This window comes from Silene latifolia, chromosome 10 (assembly GCF_048544455.1).
Source record: "Silene latifolia isolate original U9 population chromosome 10, ASM4854445v1, whole genome shotgun sequence".
Lineage (NCBI taxonomy): Eukaryota > Viridiplantae > Streptophyta > Magnoliopsida > Caryophyllales > Caryophyllaceae > Silene > Silene latifolia.
Window position 1 is genome coordinate 147,872,970 of NC_133535.1, and position 14,664 is coordinate 147,887,633.

At 39.6% G+C, this 14,664-nt stretch overlaps 1 protein-coding gene across 1 annotated transcript; it reads left to right on the plus strand.

Moving 5' to 3' along the window:
- Positions 1–30: 30 nt before the first annotated feature.
- LOC141608461 (wall-associated receptor kinase 2-like) lies at positions 31–10,452 on the plus strand. Its single transcript, XM_074427813.1, has 6 exons — positions 31–583; positions 1,093–1,416; positions 2,195–2,906; positions 7,907–8,049; positions 8,365–8,535; positions 9,266–10,452. The coding sequence occupies exons 1-6, from the start codon at positions 31–33 to the stop codon at positions 10,450–10,452; spliced, it is 3,090 nt and encodes a 1,029-aa protein (XP_074283914.1).
- Positions 10,453–14,664: the final 4,212 nt, after the last annotated feature.

The window sequence follows — 14,664 nt, forward strand, 5'->3', positions numbered from 1 at the left end:
GCAAAAAATTCCTGAGTTTACCAAAAAGTGATGGAGGACTTGGTATACGGAATATTGAGTGTCTCAACCAAGCTATGTTGGGAAAGCAAGCGTGGAGGATTGTCTCTGGGGGAACGCTCCTACTTTGCACGAGTTTTTCGTAAAAAACTTTTGCCTAATGATGAATTGGTTGATGCTATGGTGTTACAGCAAGGAGGCAACCTTTCATGGGGGGCACGAAGTGTGCTACACGGTTTACAATTTGTTCGTGACCATATTGGGCGGAAGCCCGGGTGGGAGTCTGAGTTAAACATATGGACTCATAAATGGGTTAATGGGAGGTGTCCGGAGCCTAGTGAGAGGTTGCTAGGTATTGACCATGTCGATCTTAGAAATCTGAAGGTCAAGGATCTACGATTAGTAGGCCGCCAAGATACTGATTTGAGGTGGGATGAAGATTTCATCAATTACGTTCTCGAGGAGGAAAGTGCTAATGCTGTCTTAGCACAACCAATATGTCGGTCACAGGTGAATGATGAGGTCTATTGGTTACATAGTAGTGATGGTATTTATAGTGTGAAGAGCGCTTATGGGACTCACTTAGGTAAGTTTATGGACCGTCAAGGGTCACGTAAAGATATGGAAAGGATAAATGATGTAGGACGATGGTTTTGTAAACGCACTCTATGGAGGTTGCCGGGGCCGCAATCATGGAAAATTCTCATTTGGCGGATCATTACTGATTCTCTCTCCGTGGGAAGTAGCTTTGCACGACGAAATATTGGGGTGGATACACAATGTAAATTTTGTAGGGGGGGACGACGGCCATGGAAACAATGGAACATTTATTTCGTGACTGTCCTGTGTCACGAAAATTGTGGGCTTCAAGTGATCTTGGAATTCGAACTGAAAATGATTCTTTTATTAACATTGGAGCATGGGTCATTAATTGGGTGTCTTATTTCGAAAGCTTGGATAACACGAAGGAACGTCAGATACGGTTTTTAACTACGGTTTGGTGTATTTGGGGTGTTCATAACCGGATCCTGTTTCAACGACTTGAGTTTCATCCTAGCATGTTCTTCAATCTATTGACACAAGTTGTGAGTATAGCGATAGGCGCGTTAGAGGTGCAAAAAGAAGGAGGGAGACCTTGTATCACACCAGGGAATACAGACAGGTCTGAGTGTGAGCAAAGCGAATGGGTTCGTGACAGTAACCCGGTGTGTGTTGTAGGAATGATCAGATTTTGTGAGGTTGTACGAGTGATGGTTGATGCGGGATGGAAGGGGGTTAATAATGCGGGGATTGGTTGGACTGCTATGTCTGGAAGTGGGGTGAGGCTGTTTTGGATGAGCAAAAGGATAAGAGCTGAGTCGGCTTTACAAGCGGAGGGCCTTGGGGTGTTATTGGTGATTCAATGGGCTAGGGAAATGGGTATTCGGCATTTGGAAGTTTCATCGGATTGCCTTTCGTTGGTTCGCCAAGTGACAAGGATGGAGACACCAAATCAACTACTCAAGGCTATTTTGGACGACATTAATGCTTCTTTTTCTTTTTTCCATTGTCTAGCTTTCAGTTTTATACCACGAACTTTTAATGTTGTCGCCCATAGTCTTGCTTGTAAGGCCATGGTTAGGTAGGTTTTACTCTTTTTTACAGCTGCCAAAAAAAAAAAAAAAAGTTGAAATACATGAATTTAAACTTTCGTTCCTTGAAAACAAGGTAGGTAACATATGAGTTTGAAATATCGTAAAAAAAACCGAAGTAAATCTATTTTAGATTAAACAAGGCTTCAATCGAAGCAATAGTTGATGAACAAGGCTTCAATCAAGCACACAACCTGTCGCGCATCCTTGTTATCCGTCTTGACCCTTGCTTATACCCGCTGAATTCAAGCATATTAAAAAATGGAGTTGTTCACTTCAGAGAATCGGTCTCTTCAAAATTACGAGTAAAATTTAGCAGCCCCCTCGCACTGCTAACATCATAGACCAAGTTGCTCAATTGTTTTTGCTAATTGACCAACTATCCAAATTATTGAGACTAAGACTTTTGAACATACCTTCACCTTGCTTAAATATCGAAATTTTCTTCGAAATAAGATAAGTAATCCGACCAAAACATTTTAATCATCACAAAAATTTAATCATGAGATATCGAAATCATTCTCTAATAATAATCACCGTAATTGTGTTAATAACACAATTAATAGATGGACGTGAACAAGGACCGGCCTCGGCCTCGGCCCTTGTGATCGCGCCACAATGTACCTCAAAGCGCGGAAAAATTAACATTCCATACCCATTTGGTATAGAAAAGGGTTGTTATTATGTTGACAAGGATAACCCCGACTCGTACCCGATAATGCAAATCACATGTAACGAAACTAATAATCCTCCACAACTAATTCTTGGTTCGAACCTCCAAATATTGAACATTTCTCTACGAGACGCCGAAATACGAATCAACGGGTACCAGTCAGTCGATTGTTACGACCGAGGCGTGTCGACATTAAATTTCAATTCATGGTTAGATTTAACCACATTTACATTTTCTAGTACCAAAAACTATTTAATTGCCACGGGTTGCGATACCTACGCGTGGTTCACTGGGATTCGCCATGGCGAGTCATACTGTATCGGTTGCATGACGAACTGTAACAATTTACGACAAGTCGTTGATGGTCAATGTAATGGCATTGGTTGTTGCGAATCGTCGTTACCTAATGGTATTACAAACATTACGGTCACAGTTTCGAGTTTTCTTAACCATACTACGGTTGATTTTAACCCGTGTAGTGTAGCGTATGCTGTGGCGAAAGACGAGTTTAAATTTAAGAAAAGTAATTTGACTCAGAATACGGATTTTTATTCTGAACATTCTACGTATCCGGTAGTGTTTAATTGGGGAATCGGAACTAATAGAATTTGGAGGATATGTAAACATTAATATTTTATTGAATAATCAATTGTGTGTCTTACAAAAGAATGGTTAGTAGCTATTTATACATAAGATGTGTTAAACTAATTACAGTAATGAATCAAACTTAACAGCTATAAAATATGAAGCTTATGGAAAGGAAAATATTTGCTATGAATAGAGGATATGGTGCGTGAATGTTGCTGATATGCAACGGCTCTTTGGAGCCAGCTGTAGCTTAGTCTATTAGCCCCCCTCAAGTTGGTGCGTGGAGGTTCGTAACGCCCAACTTGGATAGTAAATCATAAAACGGAGCACGGGCTAGAGCCTTAGTGAATATGTCCGCGAGTTGGTGTTTTGTATTGATGTACCCGGTTGTGATCACACCTTTCTGGACTTCGTCGCGGATAAAATGACAATCAATTTCAATATGTTTTGTCCGTTCATGGAAGACCGGATTCTTTGCAATGTGAAGGGCGGATTGATTGTCGCATAGTAATTTGACTGGTTGTGGATGAGGAATACCGAGAAAAGAGAGGAGACCTTTAAGCCATTTGATTTCACATGTGGTGTATGCCATTGCACGGTATTCGGACTCGGCGGAAGAACGAGAGACCGTGTGTTGTTTCTTTGTCTTCCACGATATAGGGGAGGATCCAAGGAGAATTAAGTAAGCGGAGAGGGAGTGGCGGGTGGAGGGACACGTCCCATAGTTAGCGTCGCAGTAGGCAAGGAGGGACAAATCAGAGTCGGCTCGTAGAAGTATACCTTGACCCGGGGCATTTTTAATGTATCGGATAACTTGTAGAGCGGCTTGCCAATGATCGGTATTGGGATTTTGCATAAATTGAGCCAAGGTGTGCACGGAATAAATGAGTTCGGGTCTTGTGATTGTGAGGTAGACTAGTCGACCCACAATTCGACGATAGGGTTGAGGGTCTTTGAGAGGTGGCGCGGAGGATGTGGCCAAAGTATGATTGGGTTCCATAGGGATGGGTTTTGGTTTTGAATTGAGAAGCCCAGTCTCTTTAAGAATGTCTATTGCATATTTGCGTTGTGAGACAAATAACCCCGCCTTGCTTCGAGCGATTTCTAGACCAAGGAAATATTTGAGAGACCCTAGGTCCTTCATGTGGAAGCAATCGCATAAGTAGGATTTGAACTTTTTGATCGTAATGGAATCATTCCCACAAATGACTAGATCGTCAACATAAATAAGCACATGAATCTCTTTGCCAGGTGTCGTGATAGAAAATAATGAATGATCATACGGGCATTGCTTGAACCCGAATTTAATAAGAGCAGAAGCTAGTTTGTCATACCAGCACCGAGGAGCTTGCTTTAGGCCATAGAGAGATTTTCGGAGCCGGCAAACGCGTCCGTCTGTTTTGGAAAGGAACCCGGGAGGAGGCTTCATGTAAACTTCTTCTTGAAGGTCGCCATGGAGAAATGCATTGTGGACGTCCATTTGATGTGTTTCCCATTTCTTAGCGGCAGCTATAGCAAGTAGAGTACGGACGGTGACCAATTTGATAGTTGGGGCAAACGTTTCATTATAGTCCACACCTTCAATTTGTCGATTGCCCATAACAACCAGACGAGCTTTGTATCGTTCAATGGAGCCATCGGCGTTATATTTGATTTTGTAAACCCACTTGGAACCAATTGCCTTTTTGTTGGGAGGCAAGTGTTCAAGTGTCCATGTCTTATTCTTCTCGAGAGCATCGACCTCTCGTTGCATAGCTTCTTTCCACTTTGTGTCCTGCATAGCTTCGTAAAAGGTGCTAGGCTCGTGATTTGTAGTCACGGCCGTCAAGAAAATTTGATGGTTAGGGGAAAATATTTTATTACTAAGAAAATTGTTTAAAGGAAACCGTGTACCTGAAGATTGTGATGAGGCGTGGAGAGCATGAGACGAGGGAGGTGCCTTATTCACAACAAAATCTTTGAGATTCGAGTTTGGAAACTTTTGTCGATGTCCGCGTCCGAGATTGGAGGGTTCGGTTGTGTTGGAGGGTTCGGCTGTGTTGTTTTGGGTCGTGGTAGAGGGCGGTGCTTGGTCGGTGTGACTCGGGGTCGATGGAGTTGTGTCGTTTTGGTTTGTGTGGTTCGAAGTGGAGGGGTCGGGTGGAATGGTAGATGTCGTTGGGGCAGGGTCATGTCGAAGTAGAATATGGTCTTGGGAAGACTCGTTAAGAGTATCCATGGGAGGGTCATCGTGGAGGTGGATATGTTGGTATGGGAATTTGTTTTCAAGGAAAACAACGTCACGTGACTCAAAATAGGAACCGGTGTCGAGGTCGTAAAGGCGCCATCCCTTTTTCCCAATAGGATATCCAATGAAGAGACACTTACGACTTTTAGGTGCAAATTTATCATGAGATCGATTGATAGTTTTTGCATAAGCTAAGCAACCAAAAGTGCGTAGGTGTCCCATCGGTGGAGAATTGTTAAATAGAAGTTCATATGGGCTTTTGCCATTCAAAAGTTTTGAAGGAGTGCGATTTATTAAATAGACAGCAGCTAAAATGCATTCACCCCAAAATAAAATAGGTAGGAAGGCTTGAAAAAGAAGAGCGCGGGCAACGTTTAAAATATGACGGTGCTTCCTCTCAACGCGACCATTTTGTTGAGGGGTGTCAATGTTGGAGGTTTGAAATAAAATACCTTGTGTGTCAAAAAAAGATTTTAAGCATGAAAATTCGGTACCATTATCGGTACGTAAGCATTTTATTTTCTTGTTAAATTGTCTTTCGATCATAGCAAAGAAATTTAAAAGTTTTTGACGTGCATCACTTTTATTACGAAGGAGATACACCCAAGTAGAGCGTGAAAAGTCATCGACTATAGTCAAAAAATACTTAGAACCACAAGAACCATTTTCGGAGTATGGACCCCAAAGATCGCAGTGAATTAAATCAAAAATAGCAACAGCCTTATTAGAACTTAAAGAAAAGGGTTCCCGAGTTTGTTTTGCACGAAGGCAAATATCACAAAACTTACTATGAAAATGAGAATGCGTTTGAGTATTATTCAAAACAGAAATAAAACGATTAATATCGGTAGAGGGGTGCCCCAACCTTCGGTGCCAAAGTTCATTGTTGTCAATTGTTCCCACGGTAAAGGCTTTAGGCTCGAAATTGCGGACATCCTTTAAAAAATAAAGTCCCTCGCGCTGCTCACCCGCTCCAATCACTATCTTCGAGGAATGGTCCTGGATTAAGCATAAATTACGAGAAAATTGAATAGTTAAGGAATCGTCAAGCAAGAGACTAGAGACCGAAATAAGGTGACATTGAAGGTTTGGGCCATATAACACATCACGTAAAATTAATCTATTTGAAATAACTATGTCCCCACTTTTTGTCACGGTAGTGCGGTCTCCATTCGGAAGTCCGACGGATAAAGGAGCAACATTACGAATATTAGAAAAATGCGATAAACAACCCGACATATGGTGGGATGCACCGGTATCAATAATCCAAGAAGAAAGAGGAATATTACCACTTAGTCGATCGTTATTAGCCTTGTGAGCCTGCCACGTCTGAACTAGTTCGGCGCGATCGGCGGGATTTAAACTATTCAAATCAATACCGTCAAAAGCAGCAGCCCCGGATGATGAAGCAGTCTGACCATTTACTTGACCCATATTGACCCGAGGTGCAGGAGAGAAAACGGGCTGACCAGAAGCGGTTCCGGACTGAGCAGGGGTGCGTTTTTGTCGCCCTCTGTTATCCGGTATGACAATATACTGACTTGGGTCATTCGGGTCAGGTCCCACATATATCCTATCCCGAGGTCGATCTCCCCACCAATCCGGGAATTTCCCGGTGACTCTAAAACAGGTGGTAAAGACATGGCCGGATCGTTTGCAAGCAATACATTTTTTCGGGGGTTCAACAGGTGGATTTTGTGTGTTTTGATTATTGTTCGAGGTCGAATGAACACGAGCAACAAAGCTCATAGGATCAGAATTAGATTCTGGAGTGGAGGCAAGCAAAGAACTACGCATACCTTCCTCTTGTAACAGACGGCTATAAATCTGATTAAGATTCGGAAGGGGTTCGGTTCCTAAAATATGGGAACGGAGTGTAGCAAAACGAGAGTCGAGACCTATAAGAAAGGAACGTACCCGTTTCTTCTCGCGTTGGCGTCCTAAGAGAGTAAGCATATTGCAGGCGCATGGTTTGCAGGCACAAGTTGGAAATCCTTCATTTGCAATAAGATCGTCCCACAATTTTTTGATGCGCCCGTAATAAGACATGACACTCTCTGTTGGCCCCTGTTTGCAAGAATTAATATCATTTTCTAATTGAAAAATGTAAGCATCGTTTACCACAGTGAAGCGCTGCTTGATGTCGGTCCAAAGGAGAGTCGCGTCATCCTGTAAAGTAATGGATGTACGAAGATCGGCTTCAATGGTATTGAAAATCCATGCCGAGACAAGGGCATTGGCGGATCTCCAAGCTTTGAAATCAGGGTCGTTGTCTGCGGGTTTCGAAATTGTTCCGTCGATGTAATCTAGCTTTCCTTTGGCAAGAAGAGCGAGACGGAAACAACGAGACCAATCGTCATAATTTTTTCCATTAAATTCGACATGAGTGATTTTCGTTCCTGGATTTTCGACGGGAACGATCGAGTATGAATGAGTATTTTTGTTTTCGGTGGCCGTGTTCGTCATTGTGAAGAACAGGGAGGTTGTCGAGATTTGGAGTATGAGATTATTGCTAAAACACTGATACCATAATAGAATTTGGAGGATATGTAAACATTAATATTTTATTGAATAATCAATTGTGTGTCTTACAAAAGAATGGTTAGTAGCTATTTATACATAAGATGTGTTAAACTAATTACAGTAATGAATCAAACTTAACAGCTATAAAATATGAAGCTTATGGAAAGGAAAATATTTGCTATGAATAGAGGATATGGTGCGTGAATGTTGCTGATATGCAACGGCTCTTTGGAGCCAGCTGTAGCTTAGTCTATTAGGAACGAAGAATTGTTCGGTTGTTAAAGCAGAGGGAAGTTGTTTGTGTAAGAATAATACGATTTGCTCGGATTTAAAGCCTGATCAAGATGGCTATCGTTGCGATTGTAAACCTGGCTTTACTGGGAACCCGTACCTTCCTCGCGGCTGCAAAGGTAAGATTAATCGCACCCCGCCTATTTCACTTAATTAGCGATATCTTTTATCCACTCCATTTAAGAAATACCTTCTGCTTTTGTATTATTATTTTTTGAAAGAAAAGAACAATTCATTAATAGATCATCATACGACATTCACAAAAATAGGTATAATAGAAAACGAAGAAAAATATTTTTCTTATAAACTAAGGATCTCAAAATAGTATATAACAATTCGGCTCATCCTATTATCGCTATCTTCATGTAGCTTTTATGAGAGAAAATTTATTGGTTTTGTATTTAACAATTTGTTTTGCTGTGATAACTGATCAGATATTAATGAGTGTGATCAAGCGAACGACTGTGAGAAACCGGAATACTGTACAAACATCAAGGGAAGCTACATTTGCAAATGTCCGAAAGGCTACCATGGAAATGGCACAAAAACTCATGGATGTATCTCTAGTCGAAACACTTGGCTCATCCCTGTTATCATCACCGCAGGTAATAACAGTACTGTATAATGTAATATATTTAATCACGTGTCAACGCGTTCACAAAGATAACCAAAGGTGTCATTGGTTACGCGATTGAGTTATCAAGGTTTTTTCCGTTAGACACTTAGACCATATAGATCTTGATATGACTTCTAGGTAGGGCTGGTTATTAGTGCGGGTCGGCCATGCTAACCCAGACCCGGTCCGCCTGTGCCGTGGATGAAACCGGCCCGGATCCGGCCCAACCCGTCCTATATCCGGGCCGGTTTCGGGCCCCCAAATGCCAAACCGGGACCAGCCCTAGACCCGCCTCACGGGTCACTTTTGACTTGGCCCGACCCGGCCCTACCTAACCCGGGTCGATTCCGGTCTCCCAACCTTGACCCGCCCCGCCCCTGACCCAACCGACCCGCACTGATGACCACCCGACTTCTCGGAGAATAAATAGTAATAGTCCATCCGTTTCACAAAGACCTTCCTATTTGACTTTTCAGGGTCAAAGTTGTAAAACTTTGACCATGATTAAGTAGAAAAATAAAAAAAACTATATTCTCAAATCTCAAATTAATGTGTTTATATTTATCATCAAAATATATTTCAAGAAAATATATTTACAGCAAAAAACATAATTAATGCATACACATACAAAATATAGTCAAAGTGTTGTCTCGGAAACCGTGTAAAGTCAAATGGAGGTACTATACTTACTTAATCCGAGTACTTGATTAATCTTGTAGGTGTTGGTGGCGGAATCATAATTTCGCTTGTGGTTGGGTTTCTATTGTATTGGAGACGCGGAGTAATACAACTTAAAGAACTACGGCAAAGTTTCTTTCGACAAAATGGAGGTCTAATTTTAAGCGAAAAGCACGCTAGGATGGATGCTCTAAAGATTTTTACTGCAGAGGATTTAGAAGATGCAACTCAAAACTACGACGACATGAACATAATTGGAAGGGGTGGATACGGCGTTGTTTACAGGGGATTGTTACCAAATAATCAGCATGTCGCAATCAAAAGATCTCTTAAGGTCGATCCTAACCAAGTTGAGCAGTTCATCAATGAAGTTCTCGTGTTGTCGCAAATCAACAATAGGAATGTTGTTAAGTTGATAGGATGTTGTCTCGAGACTGAAGTACCGCTACTAGTATATGAATTTATCAACAATGGTACATTATATGACTACTTAAACGATGATTCAAAAGCGTACCATGTTACATGGCAAATGCGTCTTAGGATAGCCTCGGAAATTGCTGAAGTTTTGGCGTATCTACATACTACCATTTCAACCCCTATTATTCATCGAGATATGAAGACGATGAATATACTGTTAGATGAATATTACACGGCTAAGGTGGCCGATTTTGGGGCGTCAAGATTATGTCCGGTTGACCAAGATCAACTCGCTACAATGGTTTTAGGAACCATTGGGTACTTAGACCCTGAATATATGCAGACGAGTGAACTGACTGAAAAAAGTGATGTCTACAGCTTTGGAGTCGTGCTGGTCGAGCTTTTAACTAGGAAAAAAGCAGTATCTTATCAAAGACCGGAAGTTGAGAGATGTCTTGCTATGCATTTTCTTCTTAAGATGAAAGAGGATCGTTTGTTCGACATTGTTGATCAAAACATAGGAAACAATGAGCTAGAAATGGAGCAAATTAAAGATGTGGCCGAGCTAGGAAGATGGTGCCTGAGGCTGAAAGGTGAGGAAAGACCTACCATGAAAGAAGCCGCGATGGAACTAGATCGAATCAAAAGAAAAGGAAGGCACCCTTGGGAAAATAATGTTAGACAAACACATGAAGAAGAACGTGAATACCTTCTAAGAATTGATGAAGATGAAGATGAAAATACCGGTGGCACTGATTCCGATTTATACAATCCACCTAGCTTCGTTTCACCCCTAGGTGGTGGTAGATAAGGTTTATTTACTAAAAACCGCGTAAATAAGATTTAAAGGGAGAATGTCTAATATGAAAACTCCGGTTGTATTGAATTCTTTGATGTATAAATACATAAATCACTTGATTATATTGTAATATCATAAAAATGTTTCTTAAGGATCCCTAGCATTCTTTTCTAATTAAAGTAATGGTATTTCTAATTGTTTTTACCTTAATACTCGCTCAAACTCATGGTAATTTCGAAAAAAAACAAATAAGAGAACCTTGGAAAAAAAATTCAACAATTTTAACCAAAACTTTTGAATTTTTCATTGTCCAAACGAGGTGAATTAGACCGTAGAAACCTTAAACCGTTGCTCAGCCATAGGTTAAGTGGACTTTTTAAAAGGAGACGAATTCCGTATAAGACTCCATCAAACTTTGTACCTAGTTCCTACTGAATTAGTAATCAGTTTGATCAAGATAATAATTCAACTGTACTGTTAACATCATAGCCAAGTTGCTTCATTGTTGATTGTTTTGCAGTTTCGCTAATGACCAGCTCTTCTCCATGCAACTAGACCTGACAAAACTGAACCGACTCGAATAATTAAACTCGTACCTGAACTGAAGACTCAATCATTATCCGGAATTCAAATTAACCCGACCAGAATGTTTATTGTTGTACACGTACTGACCATTAATACTTGAAAAACTTGATAATTACCTGAAATGACCCACCCGAACTGACCTGACACACCCCGACCTGGTTGCCCGTTTGCCAAGTCGGATTTTGTGACACCCTCATTTATTGCGAAAAAGTAAACACATAATTCTAGATAAAAACTGCATGGATATGTTTGTAATAGGTTCATTTGGGTAAAAACTTGTAATTTTTAAAAACCTGAACCTGTTATAAAAATATCCATATGGGAAGGTGTCAAACATGCAAGGTTTAAAATAAATCTCATAAATAAAACATTGCTAAAGTCGCGAAACAAAGTTATACAACCCAAATATGAAAAAGGGAGACATATGTCCCTTAAAAAGTATACTCCCTCTCATCCAGACCAAAGGTTACAGTTGCTTTATCATACTTGTCGAGGCACGTTTTGTAACGTGCATATCTTTAGTTACTCATTATTAAAAATTATAAAAATTTGATATTCTGATAGCATTTATGACGATAAATCATTCAAGATCTTACATGACTATATTTTGTCTTATAGATTAAGAATAATATCAAAAATTCCCTACGACCATGAATAGTGCCAAAAAGCAACTGTAACCTTTGGTCTGGATGGGAGGGAGTATAACATAAAAAGTGTTTAAGGGTCACAATAAAATAAAGCCAATCTAGGTCTCAAGGTTACTTTGCTCGCTAGCTCGTCCATGTACCTCATATATGCATCACCTACCTATCAATCGCATTTTATACAAATACGAAAGCCACAGTCAGTGGGGAGTAACTCCGAGTTCTCCCAGCCACGAAATATCATAATTAATATAATATGTAAACATAAAAATATGAATATGAATAACACATAGCCTTAACATATAGATGCTAGACAATCGTACTCATCATGTGAACAACAATATAACAACACATAGTCCTAGCATATGAATACTAGACCGACTCATACTACACTATCATGTGAATCACATAACATCCAGGAATCCAAACTCTATCAACCATAGCCGGCTTGCATCTCACCTTCTATGATTCATAGAATCCTCAAACAAGAAAGGACAATATATCTAGAGACAGACATAAGTTCTTAGGACAATCAATAGTCACTCTGTAACTCGAGTCTATACCACGAGGTAAGGTAAACACCCTAATCCTAAACCTGAGCAGACCTAGCGACATGAGGAAAATACCGCATCCAAGACTCATGATCACACACATGAGTACCCCTAAGGAGTCCACCAAAGGGTTGACTAGTACTTAAGCTGACCACATACTTCTAAGAGTACGTCAGGAGGTCATGCCCTAACTTGGATATAAGCCCACCAAGCTAAGACACAAAGACTATTAAGCGGTGAACATACACTCGTCAAAGACTATAAGGGCCTATCTATGACGAAGGCCGAAATACTCACCTAGGACCTAGTCCCAGCTTGAATACTTTAGCCCACTCCACACAAGACAAGTAGGACACCCAATTAACCATAAGAGGGGCAAAGAGTCCAAACTTGCACACACACAAATGATCATACACACCCTAACATATGAAAGACTACGCAAGAGCATATTCAGCTGACAATCCAACAATATCTCCAATATCAATAATAATCCAAATTCCAGCTAACCAACAGTACCATAATCCATGAGAACAAGCTAAAATGGTAGAGAGGCAACAAGACTCAAGCATAAGGCATCCAAAGCATCCAACAACCAACATGTGAAATGATAATCACAAATATCAAGGCATCAACCTAAAACATCCAATAACAACCAATCTCACCTCAAAGACAAACCCTCGACCCTAGTCCCGCGACGGGTCATTGGTCAAATCGAGGCTGACCGGTTTAAACCTAGTTTGACCAAACTCATTCGGTCAAACTGACCCAGCTCAGAGTCTTGGCCTACTTTGGCCCAAATCACAAAATTCATCACAATATCATTCCCATGCTATTTCCAATTTCTATCATGTGAACACTATCAACATAAAGAAAACATTCCAACTTACAAAATAACTAATTCCACAAAATTCTCGCATAATAAAACAGCATAAATAACCGTCTCACACAAGGGTAAACTTTTCTATAAATTGTAATCGATAAAACGACGCCATTTACTGATACGGACTCCGAATTGATTGATTCAAGTGGCTAAACCACCTAATTTTTCGATGCCGTTCAATCTGTCATATTTTTGGAAACATTGGAAACCGTCTCGGTCCGGTATTGACGCGTTCCAACCAAAACACGGACTTGTCACAACACATAATTCTTCACCCAAATTTGTTCCAAACCATAATATACAAATGGGTAACATAAATTAAACATAAGCATACTCATCTTACTCCATTCATTCATTTATCAACAAGATCGTGTCAAACAACAACAAACAACAACAAACGACAACAAACAACAACAAACAACAAATACAACTACTAATGTGACATTAATTCGTCGAGTAACTCGGAATAGTTACCTTAAGCTAGCAAAGAGACAAGTAATAACTTGAGAAAGCTTCTAAAACCCAAAATTACTCTTCATCTTCAACAACATATGAGTCACCTAAGTCATCTTCAAATTCTTCACCTATAAGAACAACAAAAACACAATTATTAAGCTTAAATTCGAAACGCTAAAAAAAAGTGTCTTAAACAAAAATTGGGGGAAATGAAAATAAAGCTTACTAGTAGATGAGGATTGAAGAGAGGATTCCAAATATATAATTTTTATGAGATTTGGTGGAGAAATGAAGGATTTATGGTGGATTTAGGGATTGTAAGGAGAATTTTTAGTGAGTTTTTGGTGTTTGAGAGAAGGAGGAGATAGATTGAGTTATGGAGGAAATGAAAATTGGAAGAGGGGACAAATGGAGGGTAGGTGGCCAGCCAAAAGGCATGGGGAGATGGGTCATTTGTTTACGTTTTGGTTCGTTTCGACGGAAATTAGAAATATTCGTCGAACGCGATTTTCGAGAAAATTAAAGTTCTTAAACACGATTTTACTAAAAGATTAAGTACTCATATGTCCAATATCCAAACTTGTTTACCCAACGACCGTAAGAAATGGGAAAATCCCAATTTTACGAGTTTTATCCGAAATCTATTTTATCAAAAGAAAAAGTTTAAATATATTTTAAATCACTTTTAAACATTTCTAAACTATCAAAAATAATTACATTTCTTCAAAATAAAATAAGATTATATTTTATCAAATAAATTTTATTTCAAATAAATTAATATAAAATTAAAATAGAATAAAATATTACTTTTAAAATATAATAAAGGTCTTCAAATTTACGGGGTGTTACAATCATCTCTCCTTTTAAGAAGTTTCGTCCCCGAAACTTAGAAGAAGGAACATTGTATATATGTAGGTCTATCTCTTTAAAATCAAGTAAACAAAATCTTCAAAATATGAACGTATGAAATATAAGTGTCTTTTCAATGGAACGGAATATCCTCGTCGGCCGTCCAAGAACATCAACATTCCAAATCAAAGACATAAAAATATATATTTTTACACCAACAAATGAGAAAACCAATTATCGGACGTCTCTAATAACGAGC

What these genes read in the sequence shown, in the direction of transcription:
- LOC141608461 (XM_074427813.1), top strand. Translation starts at nt 31, where the DNA reads ATGGAGGACTTGGTATACGGAATATTGAGTGTCTCAACCAAGCTATGT. An exon ending in TCAATGGGCTAGGGAAATGG is followed by an intron (nt 1,417 to 2,194) that starts GTATTCGGCATT and finishes CACAATTAATAG; the next exon opens with ATGGACGTGAACAAGGACCG. An exon ending in CCTTCCTCGCGGCTGCAAAG is followed by an intron (nt 8,050 to 8,364) that starts GTAAGATTAATC and finishes ATAACTGATCAG; the next exon opens with ATATTAATGAGTGTGATCAA.